Source organism: Panicum virgatum, chromosome 9K (assembly GCF_016808335.1).
Source record: "Panicum virgatum strain AP13 chromosome 9K, P.virgatum_v5, whole genome shotgun sequence".
In the NCBI taxonomy this organism is placed as follows: domain Eukaryota; kingdom Viridiplantae; phylum Streptophyta; class Magnoliopsida; order Poales; family Poaceae; genus Panicum; species Panicum virgatum.
In genome coordinates this window covers 65964857-65984351 of record NC_053144.1, presented here as the reverse complement: position 1 = coordinate 65984351, position 19495 = coordinate 65964857, and the positions used below count along the sequence as shown (strand labels likewise).

Here is a 19495-nt window from a genome sequence, read left to right as displayed (position 1 = left end):
TGCCAATTGACAAAAGGTGTCCGTTGGATGTTGCTGAATCTCCTCTGATGGATGATGCAATGCAACCCAAGGAGGGGTACCGTGTTGTGACACCTCAGGTGTAAGTACACTTAAATATAGATCACTGTACCCAATTAAAACTTAAAAGAAAAATGTGGGAAATTAGTTCAAAGGGGAGAGGTCAAATAAAAGTCAAAGTATACAAAAGAAATTAAAGGAGAAAGAAAGCTACTCAGATTTCCATTCAAAAATGTGCACAAAACTTTAGTTGGCTCATGAGAGGTACTTCAATTGACATGAGCTCAATTGAACTTCAGCCAAAAACCAACCAAAGACTGAATAAAACCAAAGTCCTTTTGTGCAAGTTTGAAAATTTACAAATAGTTCAAAATGTGAGTTTCAAATGAAAATTTGCATAACACAAAAGTTGTAGATCTTAAAAAGTTATGCAAAATTTTTATTCAACACTTTTTCATTTGAGCCCTCTAAGAAGGAGATATTTTTAGTTTACCAAGAGGTCCATGAATTTTCAGAAGTCACAAAAAGGCCCTCACCTCCATCTCTCTCCTCTCGGCTGCTCTGTTTCGCCCGCCGCCCGCCGTATGCCGCCGGTGGACCTCGTCCACGGCGCGTCCGCGGCCAAGTGGACCCAAGGGAGCGCTTCACCGCCACCTGGCCTGCCCCTTGGCACATCTCGAAGAGGACACGCGCCCCTGAGGCCCTCCCGAGCCGCCACGCCGCCCCGCCATGCAGCTCGCCGCCTGCTCGCTCCGCCCGCTCGCCGTCGAGTCGCCCCGGACCAAATCGACCTCCCCCAGACGCCAATAGCGTCGCCCAGGTGCTCTCCGGCCTATAAAGAGGACCCAAGGCCCGCAGTCGCGCGATCCCTTTCCCCTTCCCCTTCCTTCCGCCGTCCGCCATGGCCGACGAGATCTAGCTCACGCGGACCGGCCACCACAGACCCGCATTGCTCCATCCAACCTCCCCAGCAGCTTCGCCACACCCCAGTTAAGCTCCACGCGCGCGGAATCGAACCCAAACCCTTCCCCGTCGCCGTTCCCCTTCTGCGCCGCCGCCGGCGAGCTCGGGCTCACTGCGGACCGGCCAACCCAGAGGGAGACCGTGTACGAGAGCTACCCCAGGAGCTTCCTCACGCTCTTGCGGTGCTCGTGCGTGCGACGTTCCTCTACTCCGAGCCCTCCTTCGCCTACACCGCCGGCGACCCGACCTTCACCTCCGCCATTGACGCCGACGAGCTTATTTCCGGTCACCGTGCACTCGAACGCCGACCTGGGTAGGTGTTCCTCGACCTTCTCTCTCTCTCACGCGCCTCCCCATTGCAGCCCCGGTAAGCCCTGCCTAGCAGAATACCACCGGCAAGATGCAACGGCGGAGAAGGCCGGCGAAGGACGCGGTTGTAATTTATTTTTTTTCGCTCAAGGGTGTGTTTACAAGATTTCCAGTGTTTGTCAGTGAACTTCTAAAATGCTAAACAAATCACTGAAAAATTGTAAAAATGCAAACTAAACTGATCTGGAATCCCTGTAACAAGATCTACAAGTTTTGTAACAGTCAAATCTGCAGAAACTCTACAAAAATTTAATCTAGGAAAAAGAATAAGAAAATCAACCCATGCATGTTCAGTAAGTTCCACTCAACAAACGACCTTGATTTTTGAATATATTGTCACAGATGAAATATTAAGCTTACAGTAAAAAGATGGTACCCAACCAAAATAGTTACTATGTTGGAAAAATCAAGATTCTCTAATCTATTGTTGACTTTCAGGATTTAATATTGGAAAACATATACCTAAACTTGCTCTGGAATTTCTACTGCATGCATGTGTAACTGAAACCTTGTTAATACATAAATTTCAGATTTATTAGAGTTCATTTTATATATACCATGATTAATGCTTGTTTAATCAACTTAATTCATCATGTATTGTTTTTATGCTCAGAAAAATCTATATTTATTTATTAAGTCTCATTTTAGTTCTGTGATCCTTTCTGATAATTTTGAGCTACAGTTACTTAGTATTTCTTTATATAAAAATCATGCTTAGTATCTCATGGTTAGATTTACCATTTTTGTTTTGAGTAAAATATGCCATATCTGATCCTGATTTTTGGACATATTCTTATTTAGAGTATTTATCACTATAATAAAAAGTTCACATGCAGTACTGATCAAATGAACCTTGAAAAATTTATGCTAACTCATGATAAGTTAAATGCATAACTAATTTATCTTGTTGTTATGAAGCTTAATAATTTTATGGAATATGTTTAGCTCATGACTAGGCTCTGGTAAAAATTTGAGAACCATATCCATAGTATAACTCTCTGTAGAATTAATCTTATTTAATAGCTTGCTAAATTTGTTCATTTTTTCACCTCTGATGTATAAGTATTTAAAATCTGGAAAAATTGCAGTACTGAGTAGCTGCTATGAAGTTTCTCCCGTAAAATTTGTAGCACCAGAACCCATGTCAAACGTTCTGTGCAAAAAGGTGAAGCAACTAGAGTAATCTAGTTACATGATTTGTTATGGTTAATTGCTTTATGGTTAGATGCTGAAATTTATGCCATATATGCTAGAGTATCTAATATGTATCACTTTAATTTTTCATCACTAGCTCATGAGTATATTGTTGTTATGAAATAGTAAAAGCATGCTATGTTTTAATATTGAAAATGAAAACCAAACCCCACACTCATTCATGAAGAAACATAGTTGTGTTTACTACTCTATAAATGACTGCCCATGAAATAAAATGTTGAGATAATCACTGAATTAACTTTGTTTGCCTACAACTTTATCGTGAAGAAAAGAAATCGTTATCCATGAATAACTCCTAATCTTGCATTGCATATAGAAACGGTTAATCTCGCGGACGGTGACTACGAATTGGTGCCCGCGGACTCTCGTTTTGATCAGGAGGTTAATTTGAACTGTGCTAACTTATCTCAAGGCCTGGGCCAAGCCCCAGAGGGGTTTCTGCCTGACAGTGCCCAAGAAGGCAAGCCCCGGTGCATAATCCCACTATTTTCCGAGTTATTATTCATCTAGCTTTTTATAATGTGTTGTAATAATTTTATTTTTGCATTTAAGTTTTCTAGGCGTTGATCGAAAACCTTAGATGCATGATCCCTAGGTACCTATGTTTGATACCCGGATCTTTTTATCGACTAGTTGCCATGCTAATTAGGTACGGTAGAAGTCGAGGGGTTTCCTGCCTCTCGCGAGCAAATAGGAATTTTACTGACTTTAATTCTTGCTGAAATATAAGGACAACGGGCGGGGTTGTGTAGTTATGATACCCCGCTGGTGTAGTCGAAAATGGTTAAGGTCGCGGTGTGTGGCTCATTTCGTTAAGCGTTTGAAAGTACTAGCCACATGCCTAGAAATATGGTAATCGGTAAGCTTAAGCACTTGATTGGACTTGCGAGTGGAACGACCATTCACCCTCTTGGTAGAAGTAGGTTTTATTTTTGTCCGGATGTACGGGTGCAGAGTGGTCGGACTTTGTAGTCGGGGAGGGTGACCCGGATCCACGGACTGGAAAGAAAGGGGAAAAGTTGCGTGGGCGAAAGCAACGTTGATCCCCATGCGTGTGTGATAGGTTCCCCTGGCCAGGTTGAAATTCGATTCAGAATCGTCCGCCTCTCACGGCATGAGATTGCTTAATGTTTTCGGTCACACAGAGTAACAAGTGAAACATGATGATGATAATACTGCTGGTTGATTAAACGATTGCTCTACCATGTTTGTGTAGAGTTAGATGCAAACTTAGAATGGTTAATCTAACTAGAAGATGGCTAGATAAAATCTGCAAATAAGGACCAACTCTTAGTGGCATGTTTTTGACAAAACAAACCCCACCAACCAAAAAGTCTTGCATGTCTAGTTATCGGACTATGTTATATCCGGTGACGGGTCAGTCTTGCTGAGTATTAGTATACTCAGCCTTTCTTATGGCACTGTTTTCAGGTACTAACTTCGAAGATCTGTTTGTGAGTCTTACTTGGCCGTGTACCTTGCCTCCGGGCTGGTTTGTTGAGTGGGATGGCCCTTCAGCTGGTGCTGACCACCCTCCCGTTGAGTGACACTTTTCGTATGGGCTTTATCGATGCGTCACACTTTTCACTAGTAGTCGTTTACTCTTTCCGCTGAAATAATGAGACTTGAATAATTTGTGTAGTTGGAACTCTGTAGTACTTCGCTACTCTGAACATGGTTTGTAATAAATTTCTCTTCCGCTGCAATCACTCTGAGATGTATGAAATGTTCTGTGTTGTAATCTCTGGGCTCACCTTCGTGTGAGTGTTGTCTGCTGATCCTGGAATAGCGTGGCTTTTATCGAGGCTTCACTCGAGGAACTACCGGTGAGTGCCAATTTGGGTCAGAGTTGCTTAGCAACAAAGATCAGTGCACCCGGGCCCAGTAGTTTTGGGTGGTTCCGCCACACGTGTCACCATTTCTTGACCAGCCTTTGCATTAAGATCTGTATGCAAATGCCAGTTAGTTGTTTTAGCAATGTGTATTTGTTTACTATCATACATCACTGTCACCATCCAAGAGTATGTTGTATTGACTGAGTGTTATTCTGGTGATTTGCTCACTGACACTTTCTCTCTGATGTTTATATTTGGTTCTCTTAGGTACCTTTTCCTAAAACATTTTTGTTTTGTAGTTTATATTTGAATTTTCTAATGCATGCTTGAACAGTTTGAAAAGCAAAGTACACCAGAGGTTCTCAGCTATGTCTCATACATATATATGGCTAATGGATCTTCCTGTACAAAATCTCAGAAACATCTCTTGGCTTTTAACTTATGAACTAGGATTTTCACTGCCGTAATTTTGCAGGTTAACCAGGTAAAAGATAGGGAAATTTGTCCACAGAACACTGTCAAAGCATGATTTTGTGTAGAGCACACCGCCAAACTCGAATTTGTTCCCAGCACACCGCGAAAGGGTCATTTAGTCTACCACACACTACATCCAATAAACTACTCATTTTCAACTGAGAGGTCAGATAAAAAGACAGTTTTGCCCTTTGCCCTCTTCCTCCTCGCTTCTCCCTCCCGCACCTCTCTCTCTACATGGCCGCGCCCTCCTGCTTCCTCCGCCGCCCCCTCTCTGCTTCGGCCGGTGGGCCGCCCCGGCCCCTTCCCGCGCGGCGCGGCCGGCGAGCCCGTGGCGGACGGCTTGGCGGGGGCGGCCCGCACCTCTCTCAGCCCGCGGCGAGGGACCGGCGCCGGCTGTAGGCCGCGAGCTCCAGCACGGCGGGGCTCGGGTGCGCGGCCGGGTCGCGGAGGAGGTAGTGCACGGCCTCCGCGCGCAGCGGCGGCTCAGCGCGCGCGAGCCGGGCGGCGACGGCATCCACGGCCGGACGCGCGGCGAGCGAAGCGCCGGAGGATGGCGGACGCGCTGCCGGTGGAGCGCCGCCGTCGCGCGCGGGAGGTGGGCCGGAGGATGGCGGACGCGCTGCCGGTGGAGCGCCGCCGTCGCGCCCGGAGGATGGCGCGAACGCACTACCGGCGGGGCGCCGCCTTCGCGCGCGGAGGCCGGGGCGGACGCGCGGCTGGCGGAGCGCCGCATTCGCGCGCGGAGGCCGGGGCGGACGCGCGCAGGGTGGCCGCCGCCGTCGCCCGCGGAGGATGGGGCGGTCGCGCGCGGGGTGGCCGCCGCCATCTCGCGTGCGGTCCTGGGGATGGGGATGGATAGGGTTACCTGAGGTGATAAGGTTCTGGGGGCATTTTGGTCTCTCTCTTTCATATTGTCTCACCATTAGATTGTAAAAGATTTGTTTAATAGAGTCAATGTGCCATACATAAAATCAAACATTCAGAATGTGCTACACACTAGTAATTTGGAGAGTGCAGTGTGCAGCGCACAAAATCACATTTTCGGAGTGTCCCACAGACAAATTTCCCTAAAAGATAAGGATGCTGGAAGAGGAACACAATGCACACTTGCAGAAGAAAGCTCTCCTGATTGATCGATGCTAGGTATTTGTTCCCCCTTCTGCCCTTGCTATTTATTGTCTTTGCTAAGCTGCTTGATCTTTTTCAAAGCTTGCCGAGAAGTGAGTAGATCTTGCTGTGGGAATTAGGAAGAACTATTGTTTTATGTGAATAAATATTATTGTTTTAACTCCCAGCTTGAACTATTGTTTTTTTCTTTCAGTTTATCTCACCACTTTGCGCAGAATTATGGAAGGAAGAAAGGACAAAAGAATGGCATTCAAAGCAACCAGTGAGCAAGCACAACTGGTGAGCCGATACCATTCTGAGTATAATTATGTGATGCTGCACTTAAATATGTTCATAACTTACTAGTTGATCAAGAAATCAAACGATGCACAGGGACCTTTTTGTCCCTAGCTACTGACTCGAGCTCGAGTTGGACGCACCGGTTTTCCCCCCAACGCCTGCTGAGATCTCAACGACTGTGCAGGAGAATCCGGGCTTTGCTCTCGGCATCCAGTCAGATCTCTCGGGGCCTGTGCCCAAGCGCAGATGCGTCCAAAACGTTCCATCCAACTGGACAGATTATGGCTATTATCCTAGGGTTTACCAGCTCGACGCCCCGTGTTTCAGCTTTCAAGACACTGGCAGATACTAGTTTAGTGCGCGTAGTTTACTAAACCACACGCGCTTAGGAAATGGCCTCACTCTCGCAGTTCAAGAAGAGAGCACACGCGCTTAGCAAATGCCCCGAGATCAAGACCAAATAATTTAGTCAGTTGTTGGCTTATTGCTATACTCCCTCCATTCACTTTTGATAGATATATTTTAAAAACTCAAATGTTCACTTTTGATAGATATATTTTAAAAACTCAAATGTTCACAAATGATAGCTATATTTGCTAATGGCATGGGCTGTGGCAATAAATAGCACCGGTAACGAGGAGTTTCCAGTTAAAGCATTGGAGGACCAACAAAAAAGTCCGTGTTGTATTTATTACTCCCTCTATTCACTTTTGATAGCTATATTTCACCTTGACACAATGACCAAGGAAAATAACCTTACTTATCATATAATAAATGCAACACGGACTTTTTTGTTGGTCCTCCAATGCTTTAACTGGAAACTCCTCGTTATTAGTGCTATTTATTGCCACATCCCATGCCAATAGCAAATATAGCTATCATTTATGAACATTTAAGTTTTTGAAATATATCTGTCAAAAGTGAATGGAGGGAGTATATGATAAGTAAAGTTGTTTTCCTTGGTCATTGTGTCAAGATGAAATATAGCTATCAAAAGTGAACGGAGGGAGTATTATCTTAACCCAATTTAATAGCCAGTCCGGTCCATATAATAGTTGGCTAACTTGGCCGTGTAGGTGGACTGAATAATTACTATTTGATTCATCTTTCTTCTCCCACCAAGTTTATTGGACTCCATGCTTTAGCCGGCTAAGAGCAAGCTGTAAGGGTATGTTTGATAGAGCTTCATCTAATCCTGGTTCTCTCTATAGAAGTTGATTCTCTAAGAGAAGTGATTATGTGGCTGAAAATGATTCTCTTTGATTCTCTAGCATAAACTTTTAAAATTAGGATGAGAATCACTTCACAAAATTAGGAGAAACTATTTTTTTTCAATTTCCAGCCTCTTAGTTTCATTTCACAGAATCAGTAGAGAATCACTTCTCTCCGAAAAACTGATTGGTAGAGCTCCTGCTAGGTTCAGCTGAGAATCAGCCCTGGGAGCTCTGCCAAACGCATCCTAAATTTGCTGTCCGCTTCTCCTCTCTCTTTCAACCCGGCACAAGCACAAATACCATGTGGCACTCTATGTACCCACCTACGATGCCTCATAATACTTGCTCTGCGAGAAGCGAAAAAACTAGTGTTTGTTTATGAGTTCCGAAACCCTGGACGGATGGAGGGGATTATCCAGGCAGCCCGCACACACTGCCGAGGCCCGGGCCATGCGGCATGGAAAGCCGAGAGCTCAGGAGGATCCGCCCAAGGTGTCGTCGCCGGCCGGGACCGGGAGGCCGGAAATGGTTTTCGGAGCGATTTGAGGAGAGAGCAAGCTTTCTGTCCGCGACGCTATGGGCCGGCGCTGGGCAGGTGACTAGGTGAGGGTCGCCGGCCAGGCCGGTGCCCCACATAATGAGGAGCCCTGTCCTGGCGCGCCCTAGAAATGTGCCTCACCTGTCCCGTCAGTCAAACGGCCCGCCACGCCCAGGTCCAAGCAGCCACTATACTAGGACAGGCAGGCGCCTAGCGGCACAGAGGAAGGATTCCGTCAGTCGCAAAAAAAGAAGAAGGAAGGATTCCGTCCGCCCCTCAAGCGAAGCATCTCCTCAATCCTGCTCCCTCCATCTTAAAATACTAGTTATTCTAAAAATTATAAAACAAATTAACAAGAAAGTAAAATGACAATATTTACCCCTATATATCTATTATCTTATTATTTGGCCAACAAACGGAGTTTCCACGTTCGCTCTCGAGGTCTAGAAATTCCCACGTTAATTGGAGAAAAATAGAAAAATAAAAATTACCCACCACTGCCATTACGATAAAAATTATCTTAAAATACCCCTGTGGCTAATTAAAAATTATCCACCAATACCATTATAAAAAATTAAATATAAAATACCATTTATCTATGTATCAGTTACAAATATATACTATTAATAAAAACTAAAGCTAACAACAATCAATCAAAATAAAATAAAAATAAGAATAATTATCTGCATAATATTATTAAAGCTCAACAAATCAAATTGTTATTATAGGTAGATCATAGTTGAATTGTTTTAATCAACAATAAGACATAATTTACGATAATGAACATAATAATGTATAGTAAAAAAATAGTATAACCCTTAAGTAAGGATACAACGACATGCAAATTTTTAAATTTTCAATACTAGCCGCGTAAATACATTATACGTCTAGTTATCCATATTTGGCATTAATTGATTCTTGCATGCATATGTACTTTCTAAATGGAATAGGGTGATTTGTTTTTTGGGACAAATTTTGAATTCCAGGATGACTAGTATTTTGGGACGGAGGCAGTACGCTTCTTCAATGGCGACAAACAGAGGCATAGCTCGCATTGATTGTCAGTGTTTAGTCTATAATCCATGCACGCCACGTGCTCGACGGTGGATGCATATAGTATATACTTATTTTCCAAGGGATCGAGTGACGTGTAATGAAAAGCACGCCGACCCACTTGCCGGGCAGCAGGGGGGAGGGTCGCAAACCGGCCGGCGGTGGCATGATGGTGGCGTGGGGGCGGCGGTGGCGTGGCGTAACAGTGGCGCGCGCGGGGCCGGCGCGGCGTCGCTGTCAGGGCCGCGAGGCGCTGCCGCCGGATCGGGGCACCGCGATCCGGGCGGCAATTGCCGGCACGAAAGCGAATCGCCCCAGCACCCTTCTGTAGGTCGGGCAGCGGGCGCTGCCGATAAGGATGGTCCTCCCCCTCACCCCCCATCGCGGACGCGCAGATGGATCGGTCGATTATTCGATCCCACGCCACGCGCCGCGGCACCGGACCCCCACAAGCTCAGGCGGCCCGGGCCACCGCCCACCAACACCAGCTTCCATGGGATCACCCGCTGCAGATCGCAGCAACGAAAAAGGCGCGGGGGGCGCCCACGAGCTTTTCCGCGGGGTGCCTGTCAGGCCTGTGGCGATAGGTCCTCTCCGTCCTCGCCTGGGCGCCGCTGCTACTACTCTACCTCGGCAGCTAGCGCGGGACAACGCAGGACGCCGGCCCTGTTTCCGGAACGATCCGGCCCGCGCGGGGCAGCAGCAGTTGCTACTGCTGGTCGGCAGGAGAAGAAGGGGCGATGCCGCGCCGTGGTGGCGCGCCACCAGCAGGCCGAGGGTGTTGGCAGAGTACGGCGCTCGACGCAACCGCGCATTGCTCGAATCGATCGGGCCGGGGGGAGGGCGAGCACGGGGGAGTCGTCGAATCGCGCGCTCGGATCTAGACGGGGCCGCTTTTGAATGATTGAACCGGCCGACCGAGGAAAAAGCTGCTACCCGCCGAGCCCACCATGAGGGCGCGTCGTGGTCGAACGGCCCGATACTCTCATGGGCCCAAATATGTGTCGACGTAGACGTAGCCCAATTCCTCCTGCGTGTTTGTACCTTCAGAAAACAAATCTCTCTCTCTCTCTCTCTCTCTCTCTCTCTCTCTCTCTCTCTCTCTCTCTCTCTCTCTCTCTCTCTCTCTCTCTCTCTCTCTCTCTCTCTCTCTCTCTCTGTCTCAGCAGGTCAGCAGCATTTCCAGTTTGTCTTCAGAATCCATGCTAATTGAAGACTGAAGTCTCGTTTCAAAAAAAAAAGGACTGAAGTCACTGAACCCACACGGGTGGTCGATCTTCGCCAACTTAGCAACACGTCGAGAATCGAGATTTCAAAATTCAAACAGAGGATCGTCCGAGCTCAACGAAATCCAATCGGCTCTGAACGCGAAAAGAAAAACCCGAGTCTGAACTACCGAAAATGCTCTCCTCTCGACCTCTCAAGCGATCAAGGGCTCACAAGACATGGCAATTCGCCGCCTCGACATCGACAAGAAGAGGAACGCAAACTTGCAGCATCACCGACGAACTCGCTCTAACGCTTCAGCACCAGCGCATCCCTGAGGATCCAGACGAACTCAAGTTGGTAACCGGCTCCACCGAAGGCGTAACCCGCCAGTGCGTGAGAGAATTCGAAGGCGGGTCGAAACAAATCGTTTGAGCATGCGTGAGTCACCACCTAGAGCGCGTTTGGTTTACTGTGTATGCCGTGACCACGCTTTGAAGATGCACTAGCCGGACGTTTTGTTGCCTAGGTGGAGGCCGGTCTGAGCCTGGCTGGCGGCATGCAAAAGCACCCAAGCGAGCGTGGCTACGGGAAACGAGATTGAAATCCGTTTCTCTGGAGCCAGGCTCACAGGATGTAACATATTAGTTATTAGTAAGTTAATGATGGTATTAGCTAATAATTAGCATATCTTAAGGTATATTAGTTAATTTTAGAGTAGACTGAAATTTAATATGATAATAATAAGTAATATATTGTTGATTCAAACAAAATACTAGATATGTAATATACTGGTTGGTAATACTAAGATCATATCTATTGTGTTGCTAATACAAAACATACTACTACAACGAACCAAACAACGGTCGTGTTGCTCCTCTACATACTGATTCAGTACCAAATAGCAAAGTGTAGTTTTTCAAAAGAAAAAAAAATCAACATGTCGCATGTCTTGAGCTTGTCTCAGCTCGGCCTTGCTGGTAGATGCGCGATTGCGAGCCAGGCACCTCAGCAACGAACCAAACGCACCACTACTGAGGCCTTGTTTGGATAGAAAAAGTCCTAGAGCTAAAAAAAAGTCCATGGTCTTAAACTTTTAGCCCACTCTGTTTGGTTAAAGGATTTAAAGGGACTTTTAGTCATTAAATGAAGCTCTAAAAATACCATAGTACCCCTAACTGCTATGCAACCACTACCCTCCGCCGCCGCGCATGCATGCATGCACAGCGGCTGCTCTGCATGCATATGCACGGCTGCATGCAGCGCATGCCTTGCACATTTTATTATTTCAAATGATATTAGTACAAATTATTAGTACAAATCATGTCTTGCACAAGATAAAAATACAATGAAAATTATATTTATTTCAAACTCCACAGCCCATTGGCGACCCAATCCCGAAATTGATTCATCACGACGCTATCTCTTTTATCTGTAGCGTTGGCATTAGACCTTTGTGCATGTAATGGAACATAGTTTTCATCCCGGTCGCACAAGTCAAAATCTGTATCTGATATCTTGCTTTCTCTAACGAAATTATGCACTGCCATGCACGCCACAATAATCTTGCTTTGCTTGCGCTGCAGATAACTTTGGCGTAAACTTGCTATTTTTCAATCTTGGGTGCACATTTGTCAACTGAGAATCTTTTGGCCTAATGATATCTTTTGCTAGATTGATTAAACATGCCAACACTTTCTCAAACTTTCTATTACATGTCTCCAGATATCTGACAAATCTATTTATTTGCTGCCTAACTGATTGAGGGGGCACCAACTTTCCACAAAAATAGTGTCAGAGACTCTGTTGAAGACATTCTTCTAGTGGAATGCAAACCATAAGACTCAACTAGCACATTATGTAATTTCTCAAACATTGGCCTACTCATTCTAACCATATCATAGCAATCAGTTGGGTTCCCTAGTGTCCTCATAACCCATTCAATTCTAGTTTCTTTTGGCACCCCCCTTTATTGGAGTAAGAGTCCAAGTAACACATACCAATCATGTTGGCCAGCATAACAACTCTTCGCTTCTTCTGTTGTTGGAGCATCATCAGTGCAACAAGGTCATCATCATCACTGTCATCCTCAGAGCTGGCCTCATCACTATCATCCTACACCCAAAATAAATCATCAAATTTGAATCAGCACACACATAATCATGCAAAGGTTCAACACAAAATCAACAAATTTGTAGCAGCACACAACTTTAGGTTCAACACATAATCATGCAAAGGTTCATTACATGACACACAAAACACCATAATCACGCAAAGGTTCATTACATGACACATCAAAGCAAGTCCAAATACATAAATAAGGCAAACATCATTGGGACCTAAGCTACATCAGGCCCTTTTGCTGGCACCACCTCTTCAACCACATAAGCCTGGCCTCTTTAGTTTTCATGTTCATAAACATGACTCTGTTGTGTGCCTCAAAAAATAGTTGTGTTGCACAGAAGTACTCCACAGACTCTTCTGGTGCCCCACACTCTATTGCCAACTGTTGGCACCGAGTCAACTCCTCAACAAAGATGTTTTGACTCTTCTCTCTTGACTTCCCTCTCTTGTTTACTAATGCAGTCATGGGCTGAGAGGACTTTTCACTATCAATGGAGAAAGAAGTCATCAGCCCCCTCATGAGCTTGACCACTGGGCTCTTGCTTTTCTTCCCAGGACTAGTGGCAATTGAATTGTCACAAGAACTACTCCTTCTCTTGCGGCTGGTGGTGGTCATGGGGCTGTTATCAAAACCACCATCACCAACTGCCTGCTGAAAACCTTCAGGTGCCTGAACAAAACCCTCAGGGGCTGCATGCTCATCATCAGCTGCCTGCTGAATACCCTCCTCTCCTTCATCACCAGGGAAGTATGTAGTTGTCGGTGTTCGGACCTCGCGGTCTAGCACCAACTAGTGAATATGCTGCCTGTCCCGGTCTCCAGATGGTTGATGCAAGAAGAAACACAATGACACCGGGTTTATCCGAGTTCTAACCGATGAGGCCGTACGTCCAGCAGAGGAGTGTGTACTGTATTACTTGCACCGAAGTGCTTGTAGTAGGGGGTACAAGCAGAGGCGAGCGAGGGAGAGAAGCTCCCAGGTCTCAAGAGGTACTAGGAATGATTGAGGCGAGTGCCAATATCGATGGAGTGAGTACGTGTGTTCGCTTGGTCGTCACTTCTTCCGTTCCCCCTCCCCTTTTTATAGGTCCAAGGAGGAAGGGTTGCATGCATGGGGGGTCGGTGAGGTCGTCTACTCCCCCCATGGTCCGGGGAGAACAGTTGGTCTTTCCTGTCGCCCAGCGCTGTGGGGCATGGCGTAAGTCATGGTAATCATCCTTGCGAATCCTTGCGCCCATGCCCGGAGTGCGTCCTTGTCTTGTGGAACCTTTAACGGCGTGGCGATAGCTATAGAAGCGCGCAGAGCCCCGCATCAGATGAGGTGGGGCGTCGAGGGTGTTGAAGGCGCCAGCCCTGCCTCGGTCGAGGCTCGTACTGTGATCGAGGGTCGTTACCCATGCCCTCCGAGGGTCCTGCAAGGGAGAAAGGTACAAGGGGTAGGCAGCACAGTGGTGGGAGGCATCAGGCAAGTCCGCACAGGGCTTTGCAACTCGCCCTGCGTTGGGAACAGCGGCACAGTAGCAGGCGCAGGCTGATGAGATGCCAGTCATGTCCGCTGTGCGGCATGATGGTCGATGCCAGCTGACGCCGCCTGGCACCGCCCGATTCCTGCCCCATACCAGGGAGTAGTTGGCGAGTAAATGCGCCCGTCCCGTCGGGTAGTTGGGCCGCTGCTCCAGTCCGCCGAGGGCGGCCTCGAACGAGGCGGACATTTCTCCTGCGCCGAGGCCCCGTACAGGGCTCGGCTGAGGGAGCCTCGAGCGAGGCGGAGTCCGTCCTCGCATCGAGGGGCCCCGACGGGCGACCCTCGTGCGATGCGGAGATTGCCTTTGCTTCGAGGGTCCTCGGCAGGGAGCCCTCGAGTGAGGCGGAGATTTATTCCGCGGTCAGTGAGGCCTCAGGGGGACCGTATCGTGGTGCTGGGCCGTTGGCCGAACGTGACTTGGGCTTTCCGTACCTGAAGAGGCTTTGGGCGTCCGAGTTTGGGAAGGATCCAGCCCGGGTGTCGAATCCTGCTGTGCGCGTGTTGAGGGTGTTTTAGCCCAGGGTTAGGGTGCCCCATAGTTATGGTACCGGACAGTAGCCCCCGAGCCTTTGGTCGAGTCAGGGGACTCGGCCAGAGGGTATTTTGGCGATTTTACTCTTTGATATGTTCGATCGGCGTAGCGCTCCCGCTGGGCGCGTCTGAGCGCTTGCCTGCTGGTTGTGACAACTAGTTCGTCGGGGTAGTGCGCCTGCAGAAAAAACACTCCGATGCGCGCGCCCCTTCTTGTTTTGTTTTGGTGACAAGACGCGCCAGTGTACTGAGTGGGACAAGGCCATGATGGCGCCTGCTATGCCGCAGCCAGTGCTGACGCCGCGCTGTCTCGTGTGCAAGGTCTCAGCTCTGCCCTTCCTTGTTGCCTCGCGATGTGCTGTTTGAGGGCAGTCGGCCAGTGCCGATGCTGTGCTGCTCAGCATCTAGGGGTTTCGGCTTTGCTTTGTTCGGTCATGCTTTGGCACGGTCACCGAGGGCACCTTTTGGTTGTGAGGCGTTGTGCCTTCACGGGTGCTACAGTCCTTGCCCGCGCTGTTTGGCTAAGGATTAACGTCCGATGGGGCTATAAATAGGGGCCCAGGGACTCCCTTGTCGCTCCAGCTTCCCTGCTCTTGCTCCTAACCTCCCTTTAACTTGCAATGTTTCCTTCTATTTATCATGGCCGACCCCCGGACTGGGTGGTCCAAAGTCCTTAGGTTTCAGGCTAGAAGAATGCTTGCGAGCGGTGGGCGAATGCTGGAGAGGGCGTGCTTACCATCCCTCAGCTTCAGTGGAATCGACAGAAGAACATCGAACCCATGGAGGGTAAGCTTCTGTGATGTCCCCCAGCCTGTAGGGATGGCGAAGCGTCTCGGGCGCAGCGGCGGTGCCAGGTTTCGCCGCCATTCTGCGCACCGTCCTCGTTGACGAGGAGACGACTCTCAGAGAGTGTTGGCGCTCCTTAAGTATCCGTTTTATCCCTTGTTTATCCTTGATAATGGCATGAATTCAATATCAAAATCACTAACCGTCCTAACCCCGGCCTAATTATTGGTCATTTTCACGTTTGCACATATATTTTGGAGGAACTTCGTTTTTGCAGGTTTTTGGCCTATTTTAGAGCATGAAATGACGAGACCCGTGATCGAGTGCTAACACGGAGAAAGACGAAGGCCAAAGCCCAAAGGAAGGACCAAAGCCCATGTTGATTCGAAGCACATTCATGCACATCCATCCTCCAAGAGAGCCCAAAGGACCGAGCCCACGAAGATGAGATCAAGATACTTCGGGATTAAGCAGAGCAAATGAAGATTTAAGGAAGGATTCCATATCCTATCCTTTCCTCGAAGATATCTCCAAGATAACAACGTCCAAAGGGGTGCAATCGTGAAGGACAGAAACTCTAGAAGATGCGAGGAGTCTACACGCCAAAAATGAGACCGAGGCGAGCCCGAAAAGGGGTAGGCCGGCCGGCCCAGCCCTTTTCTGAGGTGGTTTGCCTTCCCCTTCGACCGGTGGTTTCCTCGGCTTATAAATAGCTCACACCTTATTCAACTTGAAGCATCCATCCAACCAGAACTCGACGAAAACCTAGGGCCAAGACCGGAGGGAGACGACGGCTGCCGCAAGTCTTCGAAGTTGTTTAGGAGATGGCTTAGGCCATCCCTAGCCGCCATGGGCTCCCTGCGTGGTTGTGTCATGGTGGAGTTCATGAGCTAGTTGGAGTCGTCAATGGTGTATACGCGGTGGTGACGATCCAAACGAATCTATTATGTGAGTAATGTCTTCTTGTCATCCGATCTATTTAGCGATCATGTCTCTCCTCTTTCGATTTTGTTCTTGCTTTGGGTGCGCTTATTCCTAGATCTATTCTCGAGATAGATTGCATGGGGTGTTCTTGTAGCTATGGTGGCTAGGAGTTCATACCGGATCTACCCAAAGGAGGTTCGACTTGCTTCAGGGTATCCCGTTGAAAAGGGGGGCGTCGTGACAGGCCGTCTCCACAGAGTAGGTTGGGTATCGAGGGATCGGATTGGAGGTTTTGATTTAAAGAGGCTTTGGATGAGATGCATGTTGAGCTTACTCGTTTAGCTAGAACTACAACTAGAATGCGTGTGATCGGTTTAGTCATGCCTTCGGTCATGCTTTATCCTTACCGATGTTCATGGATGAGATCAACCTTCGTACATCACTCATATCTATCAAAGGTTCACCTTTTATATGCAATTAATGCTTCATGTTAGGATAGATCCGTTAGATTAGATGGAAAACCCTAGTAAGTTCATTGTCGATCCACGGATTGATAATCCTTTGGGGAATACTCTAAGGGAAAAGCTACCACGAACCGTGCGCTTGCGGTATACAAAACGGGGGCGTTAGTGAACGTCAACAGAGAGGTGGCGTTCGAGGGTGCTGTCCACCATCTTGTCCCCCCGTAAGGTCTTTGGTGGAGGAGAAGCCAGAAGAAAGCTTACGAGAAGGGCATCCCTTTGGACCCTTGCGGTTTGGAGATTGCTTCTCGTGCTTTTCTCGTAGCCCGGCCGAAATGTCGGCCAAGGACTTGGTGTCCTTTATAGGCGGCCTCTCCTCCCCAAGACAAAAAAGATTGTCACGTAGGTGGCAATGTGTTTGTACCTTTCGACGGCTTCGAGCCGGTGACCCTTTGTAATCTTTGTTTGCCAAAGCAATGAAGCCTTTATTTCTCTTGCGCGGTTTGCTTTTTGCCTATTTACTCGGGGTTTTGTCCCTCAAGTTTTGTGAAGTTCCTTCCGTGAGGGCGCGTCAGCGCACCCGCGGGTGTAGCCCCCGAGGCCTTGGAGGGGTGGGAACACTCGTCCAAGGGCTATGAGCATCGTGTTTGTACGGTTGACTGGGTGGCAGGGCCTCTCAGCGTTCGTTTCAGCCGGTCTCGGCATTATTTCAGCTAGAAATGCATTCCGTACTTCCTTTGGACCAATTCACACAGCTCACCAAACGTGCAAGGTGGTATGTCTGACACATAGGACTTCACCGCCGGGCGGTAGCCGGCTCAATTGAGGGAGTGGCTCTTGCTGAGTCGTGCGAGGAGCCCCCGAGCCCCAGCCCACGTGAGGGCGATCAAGGGGGACCCTCGTCTTATTGGTTAGACCCTCGGTCAACCTTTCCGCAAGGTGGAGGGGTGAAACAAACCATGCTACCCTTGCCCGGGCCGCGAGTCATGGATGCTTCGATGAGCTCTTAATGGGTGGTTCGAGTGAACGTCCATGCCCCCATTCGATAGGGGTTAGCTCGTGGTCCGGAGACACGTTCCATAAAGCGCTCGTAGGGGTTCGTTAGGCATGGCTCAGACCCATTCGATTGGGTCCGAGGGCTCGATGCTCTCCCTCGATGGGATCCCTCGTACTAACCGCATCTGTCCGGCCTCGAACACAACGTAGGGCATCTCGAGCTCGTGTTCGAGGCTTAGTCTTTGTATGAGCATGCCCGTGTTGCCCCTGACTCTGTTAATCCGGGGCGGCTGTTCGAACCCCCTGTGGGTCAGCCTTCGAACCCCTGATCAGTAGGGTTCGGAATAGCAGTTCCTTTGTTGGTAAGGAACCCCTCGGAGGGGAATATTCTGTCATAGTTTTCGGCATGGCACGCGGAGTCGTGAAGTAATGCGCGTCACGGTCTGATGCGCGCAGGGCGGGTGCGCCTTTTGAGGCAGCATTCTCGGGCAAACGGAACGGCGCGGGCGGCCACAGAGTGATGGGACGCCATCAACAGTGCGCTCGCGCCGCTTCAGGAGCCATCCCACAACATTTACTGCGCGCGCATGTGCGCCTCCACGATCGTGGGACCCAGCGGGCAGTGTTAGCGGTATCTACCGTATTGAATGCGATAGATTTGGAACTACTGCGGGGAATCCGCCTCGCTGCTGCGGTTAAATATGGAGGTGCGGGCGTGGTGGTTCGGCTTACCTTGCCGTTGTCTTCTTCCTCCTATCGCCATTCTCCGCTCGAGTAAACAGGCGAAAGAGGAAAAAGAGAAACAGAGAGAGAGAGAGAGAGCAGGCGCACCTTTCCTCTCCTTGAGCCTTCTTTCCCTATTTGCCTCCACCGCCGCGATGGCGAAAGTGCAGCTCGTCAACCCGGTGCCGTGGGGCCGGTCCACCGCCGACCGGTAGCATCTGGAATCGCTGGTTGCCGCCGGGTTGCTTGTGCCAAACACTGATCCGTCGCGCCTAGTGTGGATTGCGCGGAGGTCGGAGACAACGCCGAACCCTCCGAGCGGCTACATCGTCAGTTTGGCGCGGCTGCACGAGCGGGGCTTCGACTTCCCCTCTGGCAGGTTCATCCGCGCGCTCTGCCACCACTACGGGGTGGAGTTGCACAATTTTGCCCCCAATGCCATCTCGCAGGCGGCTGTCTTCGTCACCGTCTGCGAGGGCTATTTGGGGATTCCGGTCCACTGGGACCTATGGAGGCACCTCTTCCGAGGCGAGCTCTATACCGAGTTCGTCTCGGCGGGGGTGAGGAGGCCTGTCCGTACCGGGGGCCTGACACTCCAGCTACAGGGATCGAGGAAGGACCTCTACATCCCCTGCAAAATGACAACCAACAATAGCGAGTGGGACCGAGGGTGGTTCTACCTTCGCAACAATGACGGGCGGCTCCCGGCGTACACCGGCAAGGTGCTGCTGGAGAAGCCGGACGCTTGGATGTATGGGGTGTCGCCCCTCGAGCGCCAGGCGAGGCTCAAGGTGTACACCGACACTCTCCAGCGCCTGGCAGGCAAGGGGTTGACCGCGGCCATCGTCATCGCCAACTTCCACTCATGGAGAGGAAGCTTCCCTCTTTTCCAGATGACGGGGGACGCCCCGTTCGAAGGTACCCGGATGATGGAGGAATTCCTGTCTGACGACGTGTCCACTCAGCGAGCGGGGCGGGCGGTGTCCCAGCCCCCGAGCAACCTTTCGGACAATTGGAGGGTCTCGATGCGCCCCGACGCGGGGTACATCAACGTGGTAAATCTCATTCCCAGCCCTCGGCAAAGACATTGTTTTTCCATTCCTAATCCGAGTCCTGTTCGCAGGGGGCAC

General features: G+C 49.3%; 1 protein-coding gene across 1 annotated transcript; it reads right to left on the bottom strand.

Moving 5' to 3' along the window:
* Window positions 1-5242: 5242 nt before the first annotated feature.
* Window positions 5243-14131, bottom strand: LOC120648252 (serine/arginine repetitive matrix protein 1-like). Its single transcript, XM_039924981.1, has 4 exons — window positions 14039-14131; window positions 12874-13089; window positions 12296-12410; window positions 5243-5742 (listed from the first exon to the last, which is right to left on the bottom strand). Exons 1-4 carry the CDS (start codon window positions 14129-14131, stop codon window positions 5243-5245), a joined length of 924 nt encoding a protein of 307 aa, XP_039780915.1.
* Between the last annotated feature and the right edge of the window lie 5364 nt (window positions 14132-19495).

What these genes read in the sequence shown, in the direction of transcription:
- LOC120648252 (XM_039924981.1), bottom strand. Translation starts at nt 14,131, where the DNA reads ATGTCCGCCTCGTTCGAGGCCGCCCTCGGCGGACTGGAGCAGCGGCCC. An exon ending in TACTCGCCAACTACTCCCTG is followed by an intron (nt 13,090 to 14,038) that starts GTATGGGGCAGG and finishes GGTTTTGTTCAG; the next exon opens with GCACCTGAAGGTTTTCAGCA. An exon ending in CTCAGCCCATGACTGCATTA is followed by an intron (nt 12,411 to 12,873) that starts GTAAACAAGAGA and finishes TTTTGGGTGTAG; the next exon opens with GATGATAGTGATGAGGCCAG.